At 40.2% G+C, this 22255-nt stretch overlaps 2 protein-coding genes across 12 annotated transcripts in view; one reads left to right on the forward strand and one right to left on the reverse strand.

The window, feature by feature from the left end:
- The window catches only part of zic6 (zic family member 6), a 95093-nt gene that overhangs the window by 32485 nt on the left and 40353 nt on the right, over positions 1 to 22255 (forward strand). The window contains exon 1 of one of the 11 annotated variants that reach the window (XM_030144658.1): positions 7726 to 7758. The exons of the other annotated variants lie outside the window; for them this stretch is intronic. Within the exon in view, the coding sequence (XP_030000518.1) occupies positions 7740 to 7758 (19 nt within the window). The 5' untranslated portion in view covers positions 7726 to 7739. Of the gene's footprint in view, positions 1 to 7725; positions 7759 to 22255 lie in introns of those variants that run through there. 11 annotated transcript variants of the gene reach the window in all.
- On the reverse strand, positions 16158 to 21322 carry zic3 (zic family member 3 heterotaxy 1 (odd-paired homolog, Drosophila)). Its single transcript, XM_030144660.1, has 3 exons — positions 20051 to 21322; positions 19123 to 19286; positions 16158 to 18596 (listed from the first exon to the last, which is right to left on the reverse strand). Exons 1-3 carry the CDS (start codon positions 21036 to 21038, stop codon positions 18414 to 18416), a joined length of 1335 nt encoding a protein of 444 aa, XP_030000520.1. The 5' UTR covers positions 21039 to 21322; the 3' UTR covers positions 16158 to 18413.

Below are 22255 nucleotides of genomic sequence, written 5' to 3' on the forward strand. Positions count from 1 at the left end.
AAAGTCAGGAGCCTTTCATGTGGGCCGACAGGGGTTACCCTGGTAAACTGGCTCAATCACAAAGTCACCATTTTTTCAACATCCCACGTACCGAACAACGCAGTGGAAATAGATACAAATTTATTGAATGGTAACGGTTGATCCAGATAGTGTATGAGCCAAATGTAGATTCAGCTGCATTCAGAATAGTTATTACACCAAATGTGATCCAAGAACTGCTAATTCCCCCAAGTGCTACATGCTGATGTTATAAATGATTAAAGTGTAATGCCAATGAAGTATATTTAAAATTGATTAAAAACACAATGCTTTGTGGATGTTTAAGACTCCTGTGTTGGTGGATATCGACTTGCAGGATCCGGGCCAAGAGAGTTAGATGGAAACTGACAAGGCTGAGGGAGAGGGGAGGGAGTTTGCTTTGGTCTAGTTGTCAGGGATGGCCTCTTGGAGTGTCCCAATTGTGAAGGAGATCACTTTACCACATTAAGGGTGTCTCAAAAGAACCTCTTCAACAGCACTTTGGCCCAGCCTGGAAGAACAGGGCTTGTTTTGACTGGTCTGCCACCTTTTATTGTCACCGCTCTGCCGACCAACAGCTTGCTCCTGCATCCGCTATATTGCCACTGTGGCCCTGTTAGAGACGCTTACAAAACATATGCACACACACTTGTGCTTAGACACACACATGTACTGCAAGTCATGTCCTCATACTCGTACACATGCGCACAAGGACACACACACACACACGAAAACCCCTGAGTACACTGAAGAGATTGAAAAGATTGGATCTGCTTTGATGATAGCACTGGTCAAATAAAGCATATCAGCATTGTAATCATACCAGAGGGTGTAAAGATATAAAGAGATCTACTTGTTACTTTCCGTATGTGAGGTAAGGAACAGAAGAATCACAAAGCTTATAGATAATTTTCCTTATTGTGATGATTTGATCTGATAATAATTGTGCTACATCTGATGCATCCCTCTGCAGTGTCAGCAAAATGAAATGTCTGTGTACACAAATCTGTAACATTTAAGAGTGAGCAGTAGCTTACATAACTTGAAATGTTTGAATTAAGTGTTTTTCAACTGGTTTCAACAATTAAAAAAAAAAATCTTTCAGCTTCTGCGTTCATCAAAATAAATCTGTCTTAGCAGCACAAAAACATAAATTGTAAGACATGTTCTGACTGCAACACACACACACACACACACACACACACACACACATATATAAAGACTAATTACACTGATGTTTTTATGGAGTGATTTGTGTCTTCACTTGATTAAATCACTTATTTAACTAAATGCTTTATTATTAAACCGAGAAGACAAAGGTGACAACGTAATTATTGTTTCATGTCAGAACAAATTGAAATCCTGTCAATTTACATGATTCATTTTTCGTAACAATTTAATATCTCGTTCTTATCTCATTAAGGATTTCACGCAGATTCATTTGTCACTGTCTTAGCTGTTTTTGCTCTTATTTGTGTTAATGACAGAGAGCGACTCAGGTGTGCTTTAATGAAGACATAACAAATTTGTTTAGCTTCTTTCGAATTCGGCTAAATCCTTGTCTCATTACTAAATGTTTGAGTGTAATGTCATTTTATTCTTTCAATTAGATGAAACACTTTTGGTCTACTTCGAGTGTGTGTGTGTGCATTTCCCTTGTAAACCTGAAGTTTTTTTTTCTCCAAAGACAGCCAGTCATTTTATGATGTAGCTTCATCCATTTGTGTATCCTGCGTACTTCATGATCATTTTTATCCGGCTGTTAAAAATAATTAACAAGTCATGCTCTTTTGTCAACCACCATTTTAGGTCCTCACTCCTACAATGAAAGGCCTTTCCATCAACATGGTCACGTAATAGTGTCAGGATGCATTTTAAAGTGCAGTAAGTCAGTGGTTTACACGGCCTCATAAAATACCGACATGCCCCGATAATGAGAAGCATGAATGGAAACTTGGAGTTCCCTGTGGCCCCTGTGTGTATGTTTGAGTGAGTGGGTAGACAAAGATAGAGGGAAGAAAGGAAGCTTGAAAGAATGGGTGAAAGCAAGACAAAAAGCTATTTTTCAAGCCGCACAGTTGCTCTGTTATATTCTTTTCTTCTTTTTGTTTTTTTTATTTATAGAGGCATCAGGGAGGGTGATGATTAGGTATGCATGTGCTGCTCAAACCAAGACGTGGCTGGTATGCAAGTAGAGAGCGGCGGGGCTGGGACTGAGGTGTCCCACGGTTCCCTCCTCTTTGAGTGATATCATATGGACAAACAGCAAAGGTCACAGACAGCACAAGCACATAACTCTTCATCTTTCAGTCTGTGCTGACACTCTTTATGGTGCCTTGACCTCCTGACAGGCTGACTGTGTTTGTGTGCGCGCTCATATTTGCCTAACCACACTGCGCATGTATTTACTGTACGCAGATAAACACAACTTAAATAAGAGGGAGTAAAAGCAGTGCATTTAGATGTGTGCATCCTAAAACACTTGTCTGCATGTTTTTTTTCCCCACCAAGTGATCAGTGTCAGGCATCTTGCTGAACATGTCTTAATCTTACAGTCCGTGCGCCTTGCTGTCATGGAATAAATCATGATGCAGCGAGGAGGTGGTGGCAAGCAGCGTGAGTCAGAGAAGCAGTCTGCTTGACTTCACACTCGCCTGGGATCTGGTAACTCAGCAGGTAGTCCGAGTACAGATTGAAACTAACTCTGCCTTTCTGCGCTCAACACACCCTGAGAGCTCTATTCAAGAGCACGACTGTTCCTTTATTGTAGAATAAATTGCAGGAGTCCTTTTTATTGTGTACAGATGGGATAGGTTCAGGGTTGCTCAGTCCCCAGTCATTTTCTCAAGGTGCATGTGGGTCAAAGACTTGAATTTAGATTTTACTGTAATAACCTGTGAGACAAGCAACTTGAGGATCAGGAAAAAAAAAAAAATCCAGCGTTTTAAGTAGTTGATTTAAAGAACTCCTCAGTTGGGGCTTAAGTCATAGCATGGGCTGTGATTTGTTAGTCTCAGATGGTCACTGGGAATTAGCTATTTAAATCTTGGAATCAGCCTTCGACCTTTCAACGAGGTTACTACCACAAGACCTGTTTTTCATCTCCCTTGTTTTTTCTGTTAGCACTAACAAGATTGACTTATAGCAGATTTGCACTGCTAAGCATGTCGTTGCCACTGACTAACCTGCAGTTATTCATCACCAGGCTTTATAGTGCTGAAATGAGCTGGGACTGGTGATTTATTTTAAAAGCTCAGCAGTCACATCTGTGTTTATCAGGAAGCAGCTTCAAACATGAGGCAGCCAATCAAAACTATCTGCTCTCTAATATCTTCTATTGCTAAAGGTAGTGTGTAAATCATTTTTTCTGTATAGGAGGCAGTTGCTGGGGCGAGCGCCATTGAGTGTGTGAATTACACCCGTGCATAAAGCTGTCCTTGTGTCCTGCTGGCCAAGAGCTACAGGGAAGCTGGAAATGATCGTAAATTAAGCGGCACTTGGCTGAGGAAATCATACAAAATCTGGGATTGAAAGGAACATTTGGAATGATTACTAGAGACTATAAGAGGAGTTCCCATAAAGTGGGAAGGCCGTCTGAGGTGGACTATGGGATGGACGCTATAAGAGTGGACTAGTCAACATAGACAAAGTCAGATTTGGGATAGTAACAGCAGTAGCCTTAAATGGTTGTCCCAGCTGATGCCTGCCACTAGAAATGAATTATTCACTCACTTGTCAAATCAATAATGACCCGGTCTTTAGTGGCCTACTCTCCCCATGCCCTACTTATTGGTTTTGGGGTAAGGGGGGGTCATCATTTTGACAAAAGCTTGTTATGCACTGAAAAGATATTTCAGCAGTTTGCATTGATTGTACTGGACATGCGACCCCTTGCTGAGGTAAATTAGCTTCCATTTATTGTCATTTTTAGGATTGTTTCTGAAAAACTTTGAATGGAGCATTACACAAAAAAATACGGACGCAGGATGGAAGTGAGCACATGATTAATATGGCAGTTTTGTTGAAATGGAATGTGGCAAATGGAGATGGGGAGTGGTGGAGGGTTGACGGGGGTTCGGAGAGGGAGGTGTGGTGGGTGGGTTGTCTAGCAGGAAGGGGGATGTTGCCATGGCTTTAAGGGCATGGGCATGTTTGGATGGCATGGCCCACCCCCTGCCCCTCTGCCTCTGTTCATGTGTCACTCACTGTCTTCCAGCCTGTAATTTTCCATCTACTGTAACAGTCTGAGCACATCGCCACCCAGGGAACTTTTAAAATAAATAAAGAATTCATTAAATAATTAGTATCTCCACAACAATCTCTTTTGTTCTGTCAATCTCAGAATGCTCAAAAGTCATCCTGAGAGATGGAGAGAGAAAAAGGTTGAGCAACCGAGAGGGAAGGAAGGGGAGAGAGGGAGATAAATGAGTGGAAAAATCAATTTTCAAAAATTAAAAGCATTGAATTTTTTTGAGATGCTTTTTACTTATCCGCCATTGATTACATCTAATTGGACCTCATTTCCTGGAAAAAAAAAGTTCACATGCACATGCATTGGCTTGCATGTATGTGTGTGTGAGAGCTTGTGTTTGTGACATTTCTTAATGGCTGGGTGCATAGATGATAACCACTTGGCTTTGAGACAGACAGATATGAAAGGCTGTCAGTCTGAACGGAGACAGCTATAATGGCCCCGTGAGTGTCTGTGTGTGTCTTTATATGTGTGTGTGTGTTAGTGAAAAGGGTGATGATAGGGGCCCACACTGGGGGCCTGGCCGTGCTTCCTAATCAAAAACCCATCCGTTGTCTGGGTGCTGGGGTGTGTATATATGTGCTTACATGTATGGTGTGTACATTGAGAGAGACAGAGCAGAACCATCTCTTTGTCCCCCTTCAGAAATTTAAGATTGCTGTAACCCCCCCCCCCCCCCCCCCCCCAACCCCACACCAACTCCCCTCATGTCCTCTTCCTGCCATCCTGTTGTATGTGTGGTCAGCAGCGCGTAACATCCATGTATTTATGAACAGCATGTATAGGAGTTACACAAAATGATCTGAACCTGTCATGGAAGAAAAAAGACGCACAATAAATGACTTAATCACAGTGTCAGTATGGGTTATAAGATGTTCACCTTCACATTATTTCTCATTTTAATGTCACTTCCTGACAATTCTAGCCCCATGAGACTAACTTACACAACCTGGAAGTGGACAGTTTTATGTGTATGACAGATTTGCTAAATTATATGAATCTGTCAAAGTGAACAAGCACTGAAATCATAACTAAACCACCCCACCCCCCCTTGCAAAGAAACCATAGACACCAGCTAAAAATGACCAACAGGTAATGTTTCAGCAAGTGTCAAGGATCCATCAGCTTGTGATTGTATTTGGATTTTCATTTGAGGTTATATTTTGTACCTTATTTTGCCTTATATCCTTCGTAAGCATGCTTGTGTATGTTTGTATAGTATTTTGTGTTCAGAATCATGTTCTTGACTTGACTTGAAGGCAGAACTTGATCATTTATCTTCCCAATACATTAGCCTCCGGTACTTTATACCCGCTTAAAAACAGTTTGACATGACATAAGCCTCTATTGCTTTTACATAAGACAATGAAACAGAAGGACGTTGGATTCCGAGGTATCCCTAAATGATATGTATACACACTATATAGTTGTCGTTTTTAATATATTTCGTGTTGAACATCACATCATCAACTTTTACTATCAAAAAAGAGGACTAGACTCTTGGAATGCCGCCTTTCAACGCTATTCGGGGAACTGAAATCACTTGTCGCTCCTGTCTGTCACTCCTGTCTTTTTACTTTGTCTAAGGCACTACATTGAGTCGACATTTAGTTTTTTTCTGAAATTAATGGGGAATTAATGATTCCGTTATTCCCCCGCTGTGCAAGTAAGGGGGGTTTGGGATTCTTTTTTTAATCGCCCAACCTCTAGAAACTGATTGGAGCAGAAAAAATACGCCCAGTCCCCTTCTGCCAGGCCTCACAATGGAGGCGCTGATTTTTTTGATAGGGTTCTATGCTGTCAGGGGGCCAGCTGGAATTAGAAGTGGATTAATAATTTTAAACAAGGCTAAACCGCTTGGACTGTCTGTCTGTCTGCTCTTTCCAATGCTTAACCAGTGGTCCGTCTGCTCTCCGACCACATCAAAACAATCTAAAAACACTATATCTTCCTAATGAAGAGGGTTGGGTTTAGTTTCTGGGCTTGAGAGAACATGAAAACATGCTTATTTAGACAGATTTCATGAGGTTCTGAGTCTGAGAACAAGCTAGGATTATCTGCAACATATTTGCATCACCAGAATAACATCCCTGAAAGAAACATTACTTTGACTGTAGTTCAAGAGTTATTTATAAGGTGTTCTGTTTATCCAGTGTTTTTTCAGTATATAATGAATTTTCCACAGGTTGTTTTTTTTTTTTTTTTTTTTTTTTTAAATCTTGTGATGAATCAGTAGTTAAAGAGGGAGTTAGCATTCATTTTTCTTCTACTGCTAGTATGGGGTCAAGTCCAGACATGCTAATCTACCTGATTATTACTGTACAGAATCCACTGACACCACGCCACCCTTAATACATAAAGAAAAATAAAGACGACGTCCCCTTGTGTCAGCTTTTTGCTTTGACGTGGGACAGACGGTGGACTGAGTTTATAGGAGCTGGTCCAGTGGCTGGACAGCTAAGACCACCAGAATCGTGACCCCATGCAGTCGGAGGAAAGATTAGGTTTGGCACCAGTGGGAGTGTTAAATGGTGAGTTGTAGGGATTTGGGGTGGGGGGGCTATTTGGAATGATCTAAAAGCAGACTTATTACCAACCAAATTTGGGTATAGTAAAGCCTGACAAATCAGGGCCTGCTGGTGACATCTCAAACAGAACAGAACCATGTCCCAATAATCCCCATGTAATTTACGTGCGTGCTGGGGTATAAATGTGTACGTGTGTGCACATGAAGAGACGGAAAGAGTAGGTTTAGCAGGGCTTGGAAGTACATGTGTATCTTACCATTGGTCATGTATGTGGGACTGAAGGTCTTTGGAGAGATGATGGAGCAGAAACAGCGCTCAATAAAAATAACTGTCCCAACATATACCCTCCTTTTACAACAATTTGTGGGTGAGGAAGAACAAGTCTTAAAGGGCCCAGTGGAGAGCAATGCACTGCACAGGTTATTTCCTTTTTACACAGAGCTTTTTGGTACTAAATCCATTTACACTGCTTAATCCCAGTATGACAAAATGCACCTACAGAGAGCACAAAATAATGTGAATAAAGTGGAAAAAATGGACGATAACATAAATCTATACTTTTTTCCTCTTAATTCAGTCATTATAAAAATGTTCTGTGAATGTAGCAGGGACATTAGCCCCCTTCTGAGCTATTATTCTGGCTGTCTGGTGTTGCAATTTCACACTCCACTGATTCAGACAAGCAGTAGAGCGTCTGCATGCCCCAGATTTCACCTTATTTAGGTAATACAGAAAAATCATTCCCAAGACAAGGTAAATTAAACTGGGTACTGGACTGGCACACTGTTGCCAATTTCAACAGAGTATCAAAAGAAAACACAAGCTGGGGGCTTTTCACCGCATAAAGTTGACTGTAAAACGTTGGGAATGAAACTGAACCCTACAAAGATTTAATTCACTTCCCAACCCTGCAGATTTCGACTTATTTTGCAGCTGAGGTGATGCACTGGTCCCCCTACTGTAAGTTCACTCATTTATTCATTTTGTGCATTTTTATGAAAGCCAAGTTCTTTATCTGTGTTCGAGGTGTGAACTTGGCCAATGAAGGCTGAGCCACTTCCCAGTGTCACGTCTTATAATATCATCTTTAACAACAGCTTCCACCGACTTCATTTTTAATGCATGAACGACGGCATATTAAATGTAACTGACAGTCAGGAGAGTTTATACATTATTTATGCTCCGCAAGAATGAAAACATACTACGGCAACGTTTCTCACTATTAAACTGTATCCTTTCCTGCACACAGCGTGAATCACAGTCCTCCACCCTTTTGTTTTATTTACACTAGACATTTATCCAAATCACGTTATCTGTATTTTGATTTTTTTTCCCCCGCATATTAAAGCATCGCGCCCAGTTCAGTGAAGTCAACAAATGCATCACGAAAGTTATGAGTTTATCTTTAAAAAAACCAACAACAAAAAAACAAAAACTGCTTGTTTTTTTTACTTCTCTCAGAAAACTCGGATCTATTTCGATTTTATTTGCTTAACACGAATATTTTGTCGCATCTTAAACGGTTGTCTCATACTAAAAAAAAGGGGGTTTTCCGCCGATGCTTGCACCGATGCTTTAGGAGTTCCCTCTGAACACACAGGCTGTTTTCATTCAACTCGCTTTTCATGACTTGACAGAGCCTAAACCTTTCAAGGACAAAACAAGTGAGTCGTTAATAATTAAAAGTGCGCACATTTTCTTCTTCTTCTGTTATTTTGAGTTGTGCAAGGCAGTTGGAGAAAAGTTATTGCGGCTTAAAAATAGGCCTCTGGGTTGAAATGCGATCCAACAAGGAAATGGACAAACAAAAACTTACTTGAAGTCAAACGGATTATAAAATAAATAAATAAAAAAAACAAAAAAATAATAATAATAACAATAATTATAATAATAATAAATTAGTACCTCATTTCTGAATCACATTTATTGTCATTTCTATGTTTAATAATGTCAATACAACTGATTAACAATGTTATTTTAAAAATCCGATTTATTGATGCTAAAAAAGAAAAATAAAAAAATTATAATATTTTTTTTCCCCAAAAGTTTTCAAAAATAGATATATTATTACTGTAAGAGCAACAAGTCAAACTTTCTGTCGTTTCGTGGTACTTTGTGGGAAGCTGTGGAAAGAGGTTTTAGGTTTCACTGCCCGCTGAGGCTCCCTCGCTCCATCAAGACAGAAATATGTCACCGGTCATCATAGCAGAGGATGGATAGGGTGTCTCTGAGATGCAGAGGAAAATATTTGACTATATTAGTTTTTAACAAACAGCAGATTAGTTACAACCTCCAAAGGCCCCCGAAGGAAAATGTGTAATATATTAAGAGCAGCTCTGCCAATCACTCAGGCCTCCAAAACTGAAGTAGGAATGTAAACCCATGCATGACTGTGCACTATTTTACATAACATTCTAAGAGAAAATGGAATCTGTTTAGAAGTCTGCATTGAATAAGAATAGCTCCAAATACAATGCATCACACACTTTTGCAATGGTTGTGGGAAACAAAGTCCCTTTTCTTTTGTTAGTGGTCCACAGAGCAGAATTGAAACAGGAAAAGCAATTATTTGAAAGATTGTCCCACAGGCATTGAAAAGCTATCAGCATGAGGGTTGGGATTGGCTTGGGGGACACCTATGGCCCCATGCATTATCCTGGCATGAGGTCGCTTTGGCAATCACCTACCAATTTCCACCAGGCACCTGGCTTTCCCATCCCCCCCTTCACCAAGCCCTCCTACCTGGGCTCTTTTCTCCTCCTACACCTCCTCCTCTCTCTTCGAACCATGCTCACTGTTATTGTCCCAGGATGGTGAGCATTAAAAAAAAAAAGTACTGTCCAGTGAGCATGGCAGAAGTTGAAGGTGTGCAATCACACAGTATTGTTTCTCATCATGATAGAAGCGACTGTGGATACTTCAAGGGGAGAAAATGTCTCTGACTGCTCTGCTGGCTGCAGACAGGACTGTGAAAATATCCAAAGACTAAAATCCCCCAAACCACACAATAATAGTATATCTAATGCTGTGAAAATACGAGCCGGGTGGTGTACTGTTTGGGCCAAAAGGCACAGTGGGAGAGTTGAGTCTAGATTAGTAGAAAAGTGGGGAGAAAATAACTGGTGTCTTTTTATTATGGCTGTTGAAAACCTGTATAACACAGCTGTTGAATATCACTCTCCTTTAGCAGTAAAACCCCCTGTTACCCAACCACAGACCTGGTCCTCTCTAACAGGCCCTGTTACTTAAACACTTCTCATTATTGCATGGTCACCTCTGATCATTGCTTTATGAGGCCTGGAGCAGTACATACATACAGCCTGTATTGTTGAGGCTGTAACAGATTCAGGCCTCTGTTTGACATTATGTGTCATGTTTTCTCTGAGTTTCTACTGTGTCTCTGTAGCTGTAAAGTGTTAATGTAAAAACTTAAATAGAATTCTTAAAGCTTTTAACTATCTAGTAGAAGCTGCAGGAAAGGAAGGGAACTAATTAACTGTTTAAAATAAATTATTCTCTTAAATAATTTAGAGATACAGTAAAGCTCACAGGAGCAGTTGCAGGATTAAATTTCCACTTACAGTCATAGAAAAAATTATTATACCATCAAAAGTCATCAAAAACAATGGTTATGCAATCGGATACTAACTCCTGTGTGTATCATGTGACTAAAACAGACAGAAAAGAAAACATGGAATGCCTAAAAGCGCTGTTTTTGGCAGTACAATGCTATAGCTATTGATGTAAGAACTAAAGTGATTTTGGTAATTATCAAGACAACAATGGCAAATGTCTAGATATCAGCTCTGAAATTAAACTCTTATGAGCTATTTTTGTTGTTATCATTATATTTGTCCAAACAATTGTACCTTTAGTTATACCAGGCATTAAAATGAACAAGAAACTGAGGAAAACTAGGGTGGTGTAATCATTTTTTTTCTGCAACTGTACATTTGACATATGATTCCAAAGTGAAAAAGACATATATCCAGAATGGTGCACTTGCAAAACATGTATGTTCTTGTGTTTGTTTATTTATTTAATTTTGTTTAGAAAAGAGAACACTCCAGTAAACGCAACTTGCACCTTAACATCTCTTTCATCCATCTGCAGAAATGTTTTTGCAGAAGGCAACTCTTGGAAAAGTTTATAGATGCATGGTGAGGAATAGCCTATTTAGTTTCACAGAAGGCGCCGAAATAGCACCATTTAAGTCTGAATCATAACAGATCTGTTCATCTTTTAGAGCTGTTAATAAAATAATGAATGTAGTGTTCTTGGAGACGGCAGCAGCCTGACTCTATCTGTCGGTGACATTAGATAAAGATTTTATTAACAGGATAAGTTCATTTAAAAAAAAAAAAAAAAAAGGCTGTAAATATCAGCCAAATAGATTTAAATGTATCACTGGATATTCATATTTACCTTCTGATTGAAGTTTTTAACATCTTTGTTTCAGTGCATAATGTGATTTAACCTATATGAATTCCCAGTTACCTGAACTTGTGCGTCAGGAATATCCTCATAGTCGGACTGTCTGTGGTTCAACGCGCATGGCTCTGATGAAAGTTTTATAGAGAGAGAGAGAGAGAGAAAAAAAAGAGTAGTTTTCTTTCACTGTTTCTGTGATGCCTGGAATCACACGTGCTGAGGCTGAGGCAGGATCAAGCGTATTGTTATTCATGGTACTATCACTGCCTCATGCATATCCATAACGGATTAAAGATTGCGCAAACATTATGCAACTGGCGCTGGCCTTTTTCACAGTGATTGGCATTTCTGGGACACAAATCGCACAAGTGCAACATATATAGGCTACTTTTGTTCCCTCTTTCGACGTAGTATCTATCTATCTATCTATCTATCTATCTATCTATCTATCTATCTATCTATCTATCTATCTATCTATCTATCTATCTATCTATCTATCTATCTATCTATCTATCTATCTATCTATCTATCTATCTATCTATCTATCTATCTATTTCACGTGCTGTCTTTCTGATGTTGCAGTACTTGGCCTCTTGCAGAAGTCGTCACATGTAAAGTAGAACTGCGCAAACGCACAAAAATCGCCACAAGAGGTCATGAATGAAGTCTTTAAATAATGGAAAAGTGCTCTCCTATGTTAATTCATTGTGTCGAAGGGGGGAAAAAGGACATTAATGAGCATTGTCCTCTTTTTTTTTGGAGGGGCTGATGAATACGTGTGCGCTGCTGTCCGTGCGCCTCAGGGGAGAACCCCGTCCTGTGAAGGGTTCTCAGGTGAGGGTTTAATCTATGCAATTCCTGCAATGTCAAACAAGCAACTTCTGCTACAAACAAACGTTATTTTGGCTTTGGTTTTGATTGATTCGACGTACAGATTTGGGGTAGTTCAAGGGTAAGGATTATACACCTGGAGCTGCAGTGACTCATGAGAGGAAAAGTATATGCTCTTTTGGAAAGACGCATGCGTTCATGTCAAAGCAGTGGGGCATTCAAATGATGTCAATTACTCATTTACCCATTTACCACCTCTCAAAAGTGTTAAAAGTATATCTGTCAAAAGACAAACGCAGAGCCCAATTGCTGAACATCTGCTTTGCTGAATGAGCGTTTGCTGAAGCTCTCACTCCGGGGACCTATTAGCGTTGATTCCTGCGCCTGCTCTGATAAGGAATTCATCAAGTTTCTGACACCCGGCCAGATGTTGGGGAATTAGCTCTGTCTCCTGTTGGACATTCTACTAATAGTGTGTCTTTTTGCCCACAGCATAATAAAAACATTATTTGGAAGATTTGTGTATTTGGTGTTGTAAATGACACCATTTATCATAATCCAACCTTGTGTTTTTCCTTTATTTTATTTATTTATTTATTTATTTATTTTTGCAGCGCGCATTGTGCCATTACACATCTCACAATCGGATCTGTTCATTACATATTTAACCTGGTTTACTCTCCTCAGAGTACATGACACAGTAGCTATTATGTGAATGCGTTACAAATCTGAACTAATTGAGCATCATATCATTTTTTACAGTGTTTCAGAAGTAGCAGGCGACCACTTTCACTCATTTCCTCATCAGGAGAAATGCCTGCAGGCTACAAATATACAGTATGATGGGCTATGTAAATGTCTCTTAGGAGTCAATTTAAGAGTAATTGAACTCAAAAGACAAAGCCATTGTGTTAATCAGTTTGCACCACAAAAGCCATGAAACACGGTGAGATATAAAGACACACCGTGGATTAAGGTACTTTGTGAATGCATATTCAACACTCTGCTGGAGGTGAAATAAGCATCAATAATTGGCAGGCACATCAACTTCCGCACTAATGAAAGCACTCAGTTAAGCAAATATCAGATGTATGTTAGCTCTCGTACAGCTATTTATTTATCTCACATCATAATTCCTTTTATGATGTTACATATCCGTCGTCTGATTGTCATGGTGCGTTAGGGTTACAAAATATTTTCGTTACTCTTGCGGGCGTAATGCGTTGATTAAAGAAATGACATCCCTAAATATGTAATCCACCGTGTTAACTATATACAGGGAGGTAAAGCATGTATTCAACAAGCATTCTCAGATGACTGGATTAATTCATGATGATTCAGGAGGGTATGGACATGTAGACTGTCAGTGATGGTATAAGTGTAGTCTGTCCCATTCAGAGTCAGACATTAAATCCCTTTATGTCATCAGGTGTCCTGTTGAAACACCCTGCATCCATACGGACTCACTGCTAACTTAACCCATAAAGACCCAGTGTTACTTTTGTGGCAGTTCCCAAATTGTTTTTCCCTCAATTTTTATTTTTTTTTAATTTTTTTATTTTTACTTTTCTTAAGTGATTTATCCCCATTTATCATACTATTATCGTCAGTATTTTGCATTCTTAAGGGAAATTCAGGTATTTTCCTACATTGAATTTACTGATCATGACGATGTTCATAAAAGCTCAAATTAAAGTTGAGGAGTTTATATCAAAAACAGAGAAAATGGAGGAAAAAGTGGCTTTTTCAGAAAAAAATATATCATAAACTGAACATGAGAACAAGTGTCTCTATTCACTGTCATTTATTAAACTCCATGGGTTTTACTATTGAATCAATGTAGAAAATGAATGTGTTTCCACGTTCACTATAGAGCCTCTGAACATCCCAGTGGGTCATATCTGATGACGATAAACTGCATTTTACACCAATTATTTACATATATTAATAGGATTAGTGGATCAACAATTATTTAACTTTTTTATATCAATAAATATAAAGTTGGTGTTTGGGTCTTTATGGGTTAAATGTACATACATGAGCAGTCATGCAACCATGCGTTTCTTTCTGGTGAAGTTCGAGTCATTGAGAGAAAGTTTAATCATCACTGAATTATGAATGAATCATAAATTAACCAGTGCTCATATCAAGATCATGTTGCGTGACAAAAGGTGTTGGGACTGGCAGTATTAGTTTATCCTCTTAGAGTGCGCTCTCCTGCTTAGCCAGCAAATACTGTGACAGAGAAGACAGACAGAGGAAGGGAAAGGGTTTGGGGCTGACCACTCAAACCCACATCAAACTTCAACGACAGGCGCAAAGCAGGAGAACAAGTTAGTTCTTTTTTTTTCCACCCTGCACAATACAACCCCCACTCCTCCGGCACTCTCTGCTCTCGTTTTTGCTGTAGATATAACAAGAAAACCCTATAGGCAGAGAGAAAGACAGAGATTATAGGCTAGTGCGCGCTGCCAGCAGTCAGCTGCTATCCTCCAGTCCACAGACCGCAGCCCAGTATAGCAATCCATAAGATAACTGGAGATGAATGTGAGCTAACGTCATTCAGAGCAAAGGCAGTCTGCTGCAGAGGGGTATTGTTGTGATACAGCCGCTAGTCTTTACACAACTACATCCACGTGACCGTTACTGCTTTCTAATCCATTGAGAATCCACCAGAAAGAAGGCTTTCATGTTTTTTTTTTGTTTTTTTTTTGCTGCTCCGGTTTCTCATAACAGTCTGGATGACTTGCATGGGCGTCTGCGTAAAACACTACTCGCAGTGGATGGATGACAAAACAACCTTAAAATGAATCAATCAGATATTTTATTGTCCGAAAAAATGCGTACACAGTTGAACCCACCCTGCTTCAGATGACACTAATGACCTAAATCCGCAAACATTTGATGTAATGGCAAGAAAACAGACGCGATCCACGTTAACGTCCATCTTAATATTGTCGTATTTTTGTTTTGACAGGCACCTACAGTCAGTCAGCGCACAGTGTTTAGTCGATAAGCACATCACTGACTGCATGCGTAAAAACGCAGCTTCCATATGAGCCCGCCGTGTTTGGGAGAAAGCCGGGTCTCTGTTATTTGACGTCACGGTGTCTGAGAGGAGGAACTTGAAATGTGCGACTAGACGAGCTGTGCAGGGAGGGGAGGGGAGGGGGGGGGGGGCGGGATGGGGAATAAGGGAAAGGGTGAAAATAAATGAAATAAAACCAAATGCAATGCAAGCGTTGGCGCTAAAGTTTAATAAAAGAGTGCGATTGTGTGAATTCTGTGTGCAGTTAAAGTCTATCAGGGGCTTTGGGGAGTGGGATGTGGAAGGTGGAGGGTGCTGATCTGCTGAAGATGATGTTAAATTCATTTGGAAGTAAACAGTACAGCCTCTACTGATAGGAACCTCTTCAGTTGCAGACTGTGTCCATCTGTCTCTCCTGCTTTCAAATTTGGTATTTTTACGCAAACACTAGGTTAAATGACACTGTATGAGACTTCAGGCCTGTGCGTGAGCTGTTGTTTTGATACAAGCGGATTTTTTTCGCCGTTTAATGCTTATTACGGCGTCCATTGATGTGTGGTAACTCCTTTGGCTGTTTTTATGAAGCGGTTCCTTGTTAATCGGGTAGTGGGAGACGCTAAGGCAGCGCCAATTTTGGCAACCTATCCCACTCTACTTTCACGGTCACACAGTGTCCTCAGCTGCCCGTCCTCAAGTCTGCATGTTATTATTTGTAAGCGCTCCTTTTTTTTTCTCCCAACTCTGCATGTGCAACTTTTGTAGCCACAGACAAATGACTCCCTTTTCCATCTTAGCCTCCACTCACTGCCAACAAAGAACCAAGTGCTTCCCTAACTTCCCCCAATATTCCCATTCACAGGCGCGCACACACACACACACACATACACACACATGCACACATAGAAAAACTCGCAGCCAAGATACTAAGATGGCGCCTTAATCAGTGTCAAGTTCAAGTGACTCCTACTAGTCTGATACAAACAGCATGGCAAACAGTTTGTCGCCTATAGGCATATATGCACAGAGCAGAACAACATGGTGATAATAATCAACGTCGCAGTCTGAAACGTGCTTTTCATAATGGTTTTTTTAATTTCAGTCAAAATTTCCGTTCACATTTCTTCATAAATAGTTGGTAAAAACAAATCAACCAACATACAGTAGCCTACAAAGTACAAGGAACCATTGCCTCAGGTAGCTAAATAGGCTAACGCATAGGCCTGCTGTTGTAACAGGGTTTGCCTCAATGTGGCACAGTGACACAGTTCATCAGTAAAACATTTTGCTCTTCAGGAATAACTTGAGTGTGACCCATTTCTCCCAGAAAGTGTTACAACATCACATTCTAGCTGTGTTTATACATCAGATATTTTTCCTCTGACCTCCGGACATGGGACAGTAAGGTGGTGGGAATAAGAAAAAGTAGTTATTTTAAATTAAGGTATAGAAAATAGCATATAAAACATATATTCCTTAAATTATTTAAATAAACTTATTTCATATATCACTGTCACGAGGTACCGTTTTTTTTTTTTTACATTTTGTTTTAAAAGTAGTGCTGGTGGTCTGAAATTGTTCTCATATGAGTACAATATACTTTGTGTATGCATAATATTTAATTCTTGAGAATAGGTTACAATGCAATGCTGTAACCCTTTTTGCCTCTGAACGTATATTCCCCAACCCCCATAGATCTAGAATTCCTTCCACTAAATTTTGTTAACACAAAAAATGCCATCTTGACAAGTTATTCACACAAAACAAGCAAATGTGTAATCAAACTGCTCTATATGCAACACCACAACAAATAACACGCTTAGTTTCACAGAAGAATTACATTTAAAACAATGCAAGCTGACAGACAAAAAACTTTTTTTATTTTTGAAGATACTGTGTTGTGACAGTTCCATTGTTGCCGATGCACACATTTAAACATACTTGCACAAAGACATTGCTGGAACTATAAAGACTGCCATACTGGCGCATTTATTTGGGTGTTGACCCGAATTGGAAATACTCAAAATACTGTCACCTTGATTTGGAAAATCATGAACTTCGCACACTCATCTAAAACCTGTATAGGAGTGCAATAGGCTGATGGGTTTATTTTTTTTTCTTCCAGTACTGAGTTTATGCTACGAATTGACATCTATCTGACTCTATAAAAGTAAAATACACAAAAGTTTAAATTTAACAAAAAAATAAAGATATCAACAGAACCGTTTTATAGCTTCTCAGCTCAACTGAACTCAGTTCTATCAAGTCAGTGATTTACATGTCAATGGTCTCATAAACAAAATAAAAGTGACGGAAATATCTGCATTATATATAGACAAATCCATAATATTCATATAGATGATTTCTTCGATCCAAATAAGACACATGTAGGCCTATTGGTTAAAAAGAAAAAGCAGAAGGATACAATCGCGATGTTGGAGATTTAAATCATTTGTTCAATGTTAAGCTGGTTATGACCAAAACTGTACAGTTCTTGTTAGAAAACATTTCCATAAATATCATTTAAGTTTCAGAACTTATACCCATAATTAAATTACAAATTGATAAATATGGCATCATGGATATGTATTTACAACGGTATTAACAAAAGGCAACGTTATATTCAACGGTAACAATCGTAACCTAATACCACATTTCTCCACCTGAAAACGGACGTTGACAACAGATTCGACCCCATCAAACAAGGAAATACATTCACGAGTATAATATTTATTTATGTTTTTTTTCTGTGTTCAAGTTCATGACAAAGACTTTGGCACGTTTCTTAAGACTGTTTGAAGTTCCAACAATCAATTGAAGTGGCGACAATAGCGAGTCACCGTTATATAAAACAGCGTGAAATAATCTTCCTTTTTATTCTTTTTTTTTAAATAAAAATTTGAGAAAATACATAAAATGAAAAATAAAACAATTTTTTTCTGAAATCTGTAAACTAAAAGATAAAAAACATTTATTTATACTGAGAAAGTATTACGTTTATTTATTCAGGATTTTTTTTTTTTTTTTATTTGTTTTCCTCGAAACTGCGGAATAAAAGTCAAATTTCGTGATCCTGAGAACGGACGTGGCCTGCGTGGTGCTGGCTTTTGCTCTCGTCTCCTGTTGTTGTCCCAATCCCATTTGTGTGAGTGTGTGTGTCAGACTGTGTGTGTGTGTATGCATGTTAGTGATGGTGTGTGTGTGTGTGTGTGTGTGTGTGTGTGTGTGTGGTGTGCGAGGATCTGTGTGTGTCAACATAGTTTTTAAGGTTATTATCCTTATGTATCTTCAACGCCGTGGTCCACATTGAGAGTGTTTTCTTCTGACTTCAAACGTACCATTCGTTAAAGTTGGGTGCCAGTCCTTCGCTGTGGCCAGACGTGTTTTGTACGGCTGACGGTGGTGTTTTTGTCGGATCCTCAGTACTGGCTGAAACCAGCACTGGCGGTGTGGACGACTCGTATCCAGAACTTGCTGCTGGGGACGATTCAGATCCTTGAGACTCGTGTACCTGCAGAACACACATCATGATCAGCCTCCGAATAACCTCAAATGCTCCAGCAGAAGAACCTGATAGATGCAGCTTCTGAACCCATGGACAAACTAGACCCAGACACGGCAACTTCTAACCATGCAAAAAAACTCCAAAGTGTTTACTAAATGTACTTTTTTATCAGTGTTGGTTATTTTGGAAAATATCATCCCAGAAGGTTCATTTTAACATTTATATTCAACGTTTGTAAAATATCCAAACACAGCAAACTGTAAATATAACTGCTGAATCAAACTATGAGGTGCAAATGGAATAAATAGCATGCAAATTTAGTATTATGAATTTAAGCACCACTAATAACCTCCCAGTTTATGTTAATTATTTTTTATTTCAACGTGACAGTAACATAGCATCTCAAGGAAATGCCTGAGATAGTCCCTGTCTGTGTGAGTGGAGTTGGGGGTGGTGTGTGTGTGTGTGTGTGTGTGTGTGTGTGTGTGTATGTGTGTTAATGTGTTTAAGGAGTAATGAAGACGTTAATTACCTTCATGTGTTTCCTGAGAGAGCTGGGGTGTGTGTATGACTTGTCGCACACTTTGCAGATGTATGGCTTGTCTGATGTGTGCACATGCATGTGCTTTTTCCTGTCGCTGCTGTTGGCGAAGCGTCTGTCACAGCCATCAAATTCACACTTAAACGGCTTCTCACCTGCAGGATTAAATACACAAGGAGAATTATCCCCCAGTAGCTCACAAACAAACTCGCATTGCGTCGCCACCGGTGAAGGCGAAGAGCCGGAGAGATGTAAATTGTCTGTCGCCTATTATATAACAGTAACCTACATTTCCAGGACCGCATGGATGCAGCTCCACTACTACACTCTGCCCTGTCAGGCGTTATTTATTCAAGAGGCCTGCTCCTGCTACTACTGACCTGCTCTCTGCTTGTACTCTATAGTAAACACTGAATCAACAGGGCATTTTTCAACCATGCACTGTCTGAAGAGCAACGACAAACATAAACATAACCACATATGACTTCAGAACAATTGTGCATGGTGTACAAGCTGCACAAAGCCTCTATTTTTGCCCAAATCGCCTTTTACTGCTAATACACTGAAACTTTAACAACTGTATTTACCTTTGTTCATCAAACACTACTCTACTGCATTAAAGCTACACGAATGAACAAAGCTCAACAATATACCAAACTTTTTTAAGAGTCCTACATTATATTTACTCCATTACTGTGCCACCAATTGTTTTGCATTGTTTTCAGAAACATTAAAAAAACAAAAAAACAATGTGGCTGTCCAGTGTGATAACTGTGGGCCCAAGTCCTCTAATACTACTTGTTAACAACAAAACAAAACAAAACATGTGCTCACGTTTTGAGGCACTCTTTTGTGTGCAGCGGCTGTTTAGTGAAATGTAATTTAACAAACAGGAGGATATGATATTGTCGATGCCTACCTGTATGTGTTCTTTTGTGGATTTTCAGATTTTCCGATCTGGCGAATATTTTCCCACATCCGGGGAACGGGCATGGGAAAGGTTTCTCGCCTGTGTGTACACGGATGTGGTTGACGAGTTTGTACTTGGCCTTAAAAGATTTCCCTTCTCTCGGACAGTCCTCCCAGAAGCAGACGTGGTTGCTCTGCTCGGGGCCGCCGACGTGTTCCATGGACACATGCGTGACCATCTCATGCATGGTACTGAAAGTCCTGTCGCAAGTCTTTTTGGGTCTGTTCATCTGGTTCTCGTCTATCCATTTGCAGGATAATTCTTGTTTAATCGGTTGCCTCATATATCTGAAGAAGGCCCCCGGACCGTGGTGTGTCGGCACATTCATGCCCATGTTCATATTGATGGGGTGGTTGTAGTTGTGCAGCTGAGCCCCGTAGGGGTCCGTCCGAGGGCTGGCGACCGGACGGTACGGATCAGGTCTTCCGAAAATGTCCCCGCGTAAGCCAAGATGCATTTGGCTGTTCACTACATGTCCACTCGGTGAAGTGTGGCTCACCCCCTGATCGTGAAGTCCTGGAAACAACAGATGTCCGGGGTTATCGCTGATCCCGGGCGGCCCGTGGAGGCTCCCTGCCGAAGCTGCAAAGATCCCATGCTGGGCGCTCGGCGCGGTGGACTCTCCAACACCCCGGTTCCGGAAGAGAAAGTCCCGTGTCGAATTGAACGCTCCCCCACCGTATGAGCCCACCTGCCCGCCGTGCGAGTGTCCCAGAGCAGCTGCATATCCAGTGGCTTGCGGGGTGAAAGCTGATGTCTGGCTGGAGGCGATGTCGTGAGCCACGGGGCTGATTTTGAAAGCTGCGGAGTGAGAGGAGTCGGTGAAGGGATTCAGTCCCAGACTAGGGTCTCTGTTCCCGATTTCGTGGTGCCTTGGTGTCCCGAAGCCCCCCACTCCTAACGATGCAAACTGCGGACCGCTATCAAGAAGCATCATGAGCTCGAAGCAAACTTAGGAGACGGGAAGAAAACTGAAAATAAAATTAAAATCCAGTTTAGCGGAGCGCGCAAGCTGCAAACACCGCGCCGAGATTTACCACGTTTTTCGCAAAATCAGACCCTAAAATAAAAAAAAAAAATAAACCAAGCCAAAACGGGGAAAAATCCTATGCGTAAAGAGTTGGGAGAAAAAAACTCCCGTTGACTGCGATCCGTGAGAAAGAGGATCAAACTTCCCCCCCTTTCCAGGCGGATGATGTCCTTGGACTGATAAAGTCAATCACTCACTCCCAGAACATAAATGAACTCGGGAGGCAGAGCTACGACAGCCAATCAGCGCGCGGCTACCCCTCTGACACGTGACCGCGAAGGAGGGTGTTAATTGGCTAGATTTCTGGTGATTGGCACAGTTTGGTATTGAAGATGGCAGGTCGTCTCAATTGGTTTCATTTGATTGGCTCTTACAGGCATTATTTTGCAGGTATAACGGAGAAGTCTGGCGCAGATCCTATGTGTTATGTGTTGCGCTTGTCTTATACAACCTTCTGTGATTTATAAGTCTGCTCACCGAGAAAGTCCCAAGTAGTTGTAGAAGTAAAATGAAAATAAATCGCGCATGTACCTGACGCAAGTTTTTAACACTTACATACAAACTTTAAGCGCTCTAGTAATTTTACACAAACTTTTTGAAGTTTGTATTGATTTTATCTATCTATCTATCTATCTATCTATCTATCTATCTATCTATCTATCTATCTATCTATCTATCTATCTATCTATCTATCTATCTATCTATCTATCTATCTATCTATCTATCTATCTATCTATCTATCTATCTATCTATCTATCTATTTTTTCTTGATCTGACCAGTTTCTCTCTTATTAACTGAAAACTTGAATGTACTTGGCACAGCTCCAAAATCTAGCTTTCTTGAAGCCGCTTGAAAGGGGAGGGGGGTATTTTTTTTTTTTTTTGCAAAGCTCTATAGGGTGTAAGACGGAGGAATAAAAGACAGAAAGAAAGATGGCAGTAATTGTAATATCCTGAGATTTTTTCGCTCAGCCAAAAATTCGTGCCATTGAGCAAGTTTCACAGGGCTGCCGCTGACTCGCTGCAGGACACATAAAATCTGATCAAGTTCAGAGACGCGTTGAGTGCTTCAAGCGGCGCTTTTTAACTCCAAGCCTTTCACATCCTTTCCCCCTCAATCTGTC

The sequence above is a fragment of the Sphaeramia orbicularis genome, chromosome 10 (genome assembly GCF_902148855.1).
Source record: "Sphaeramia orbicularis chromosome 10, fSphaOr1.1, whole genome shotgun sequence".
Classification (NCBI taxonomy): Eukaryota; Metazoa; Chordata; class Actinopteri; order Kurtiformes; family Apogonidae; genus Sphaeramia; species Sphaeramia orbicularis.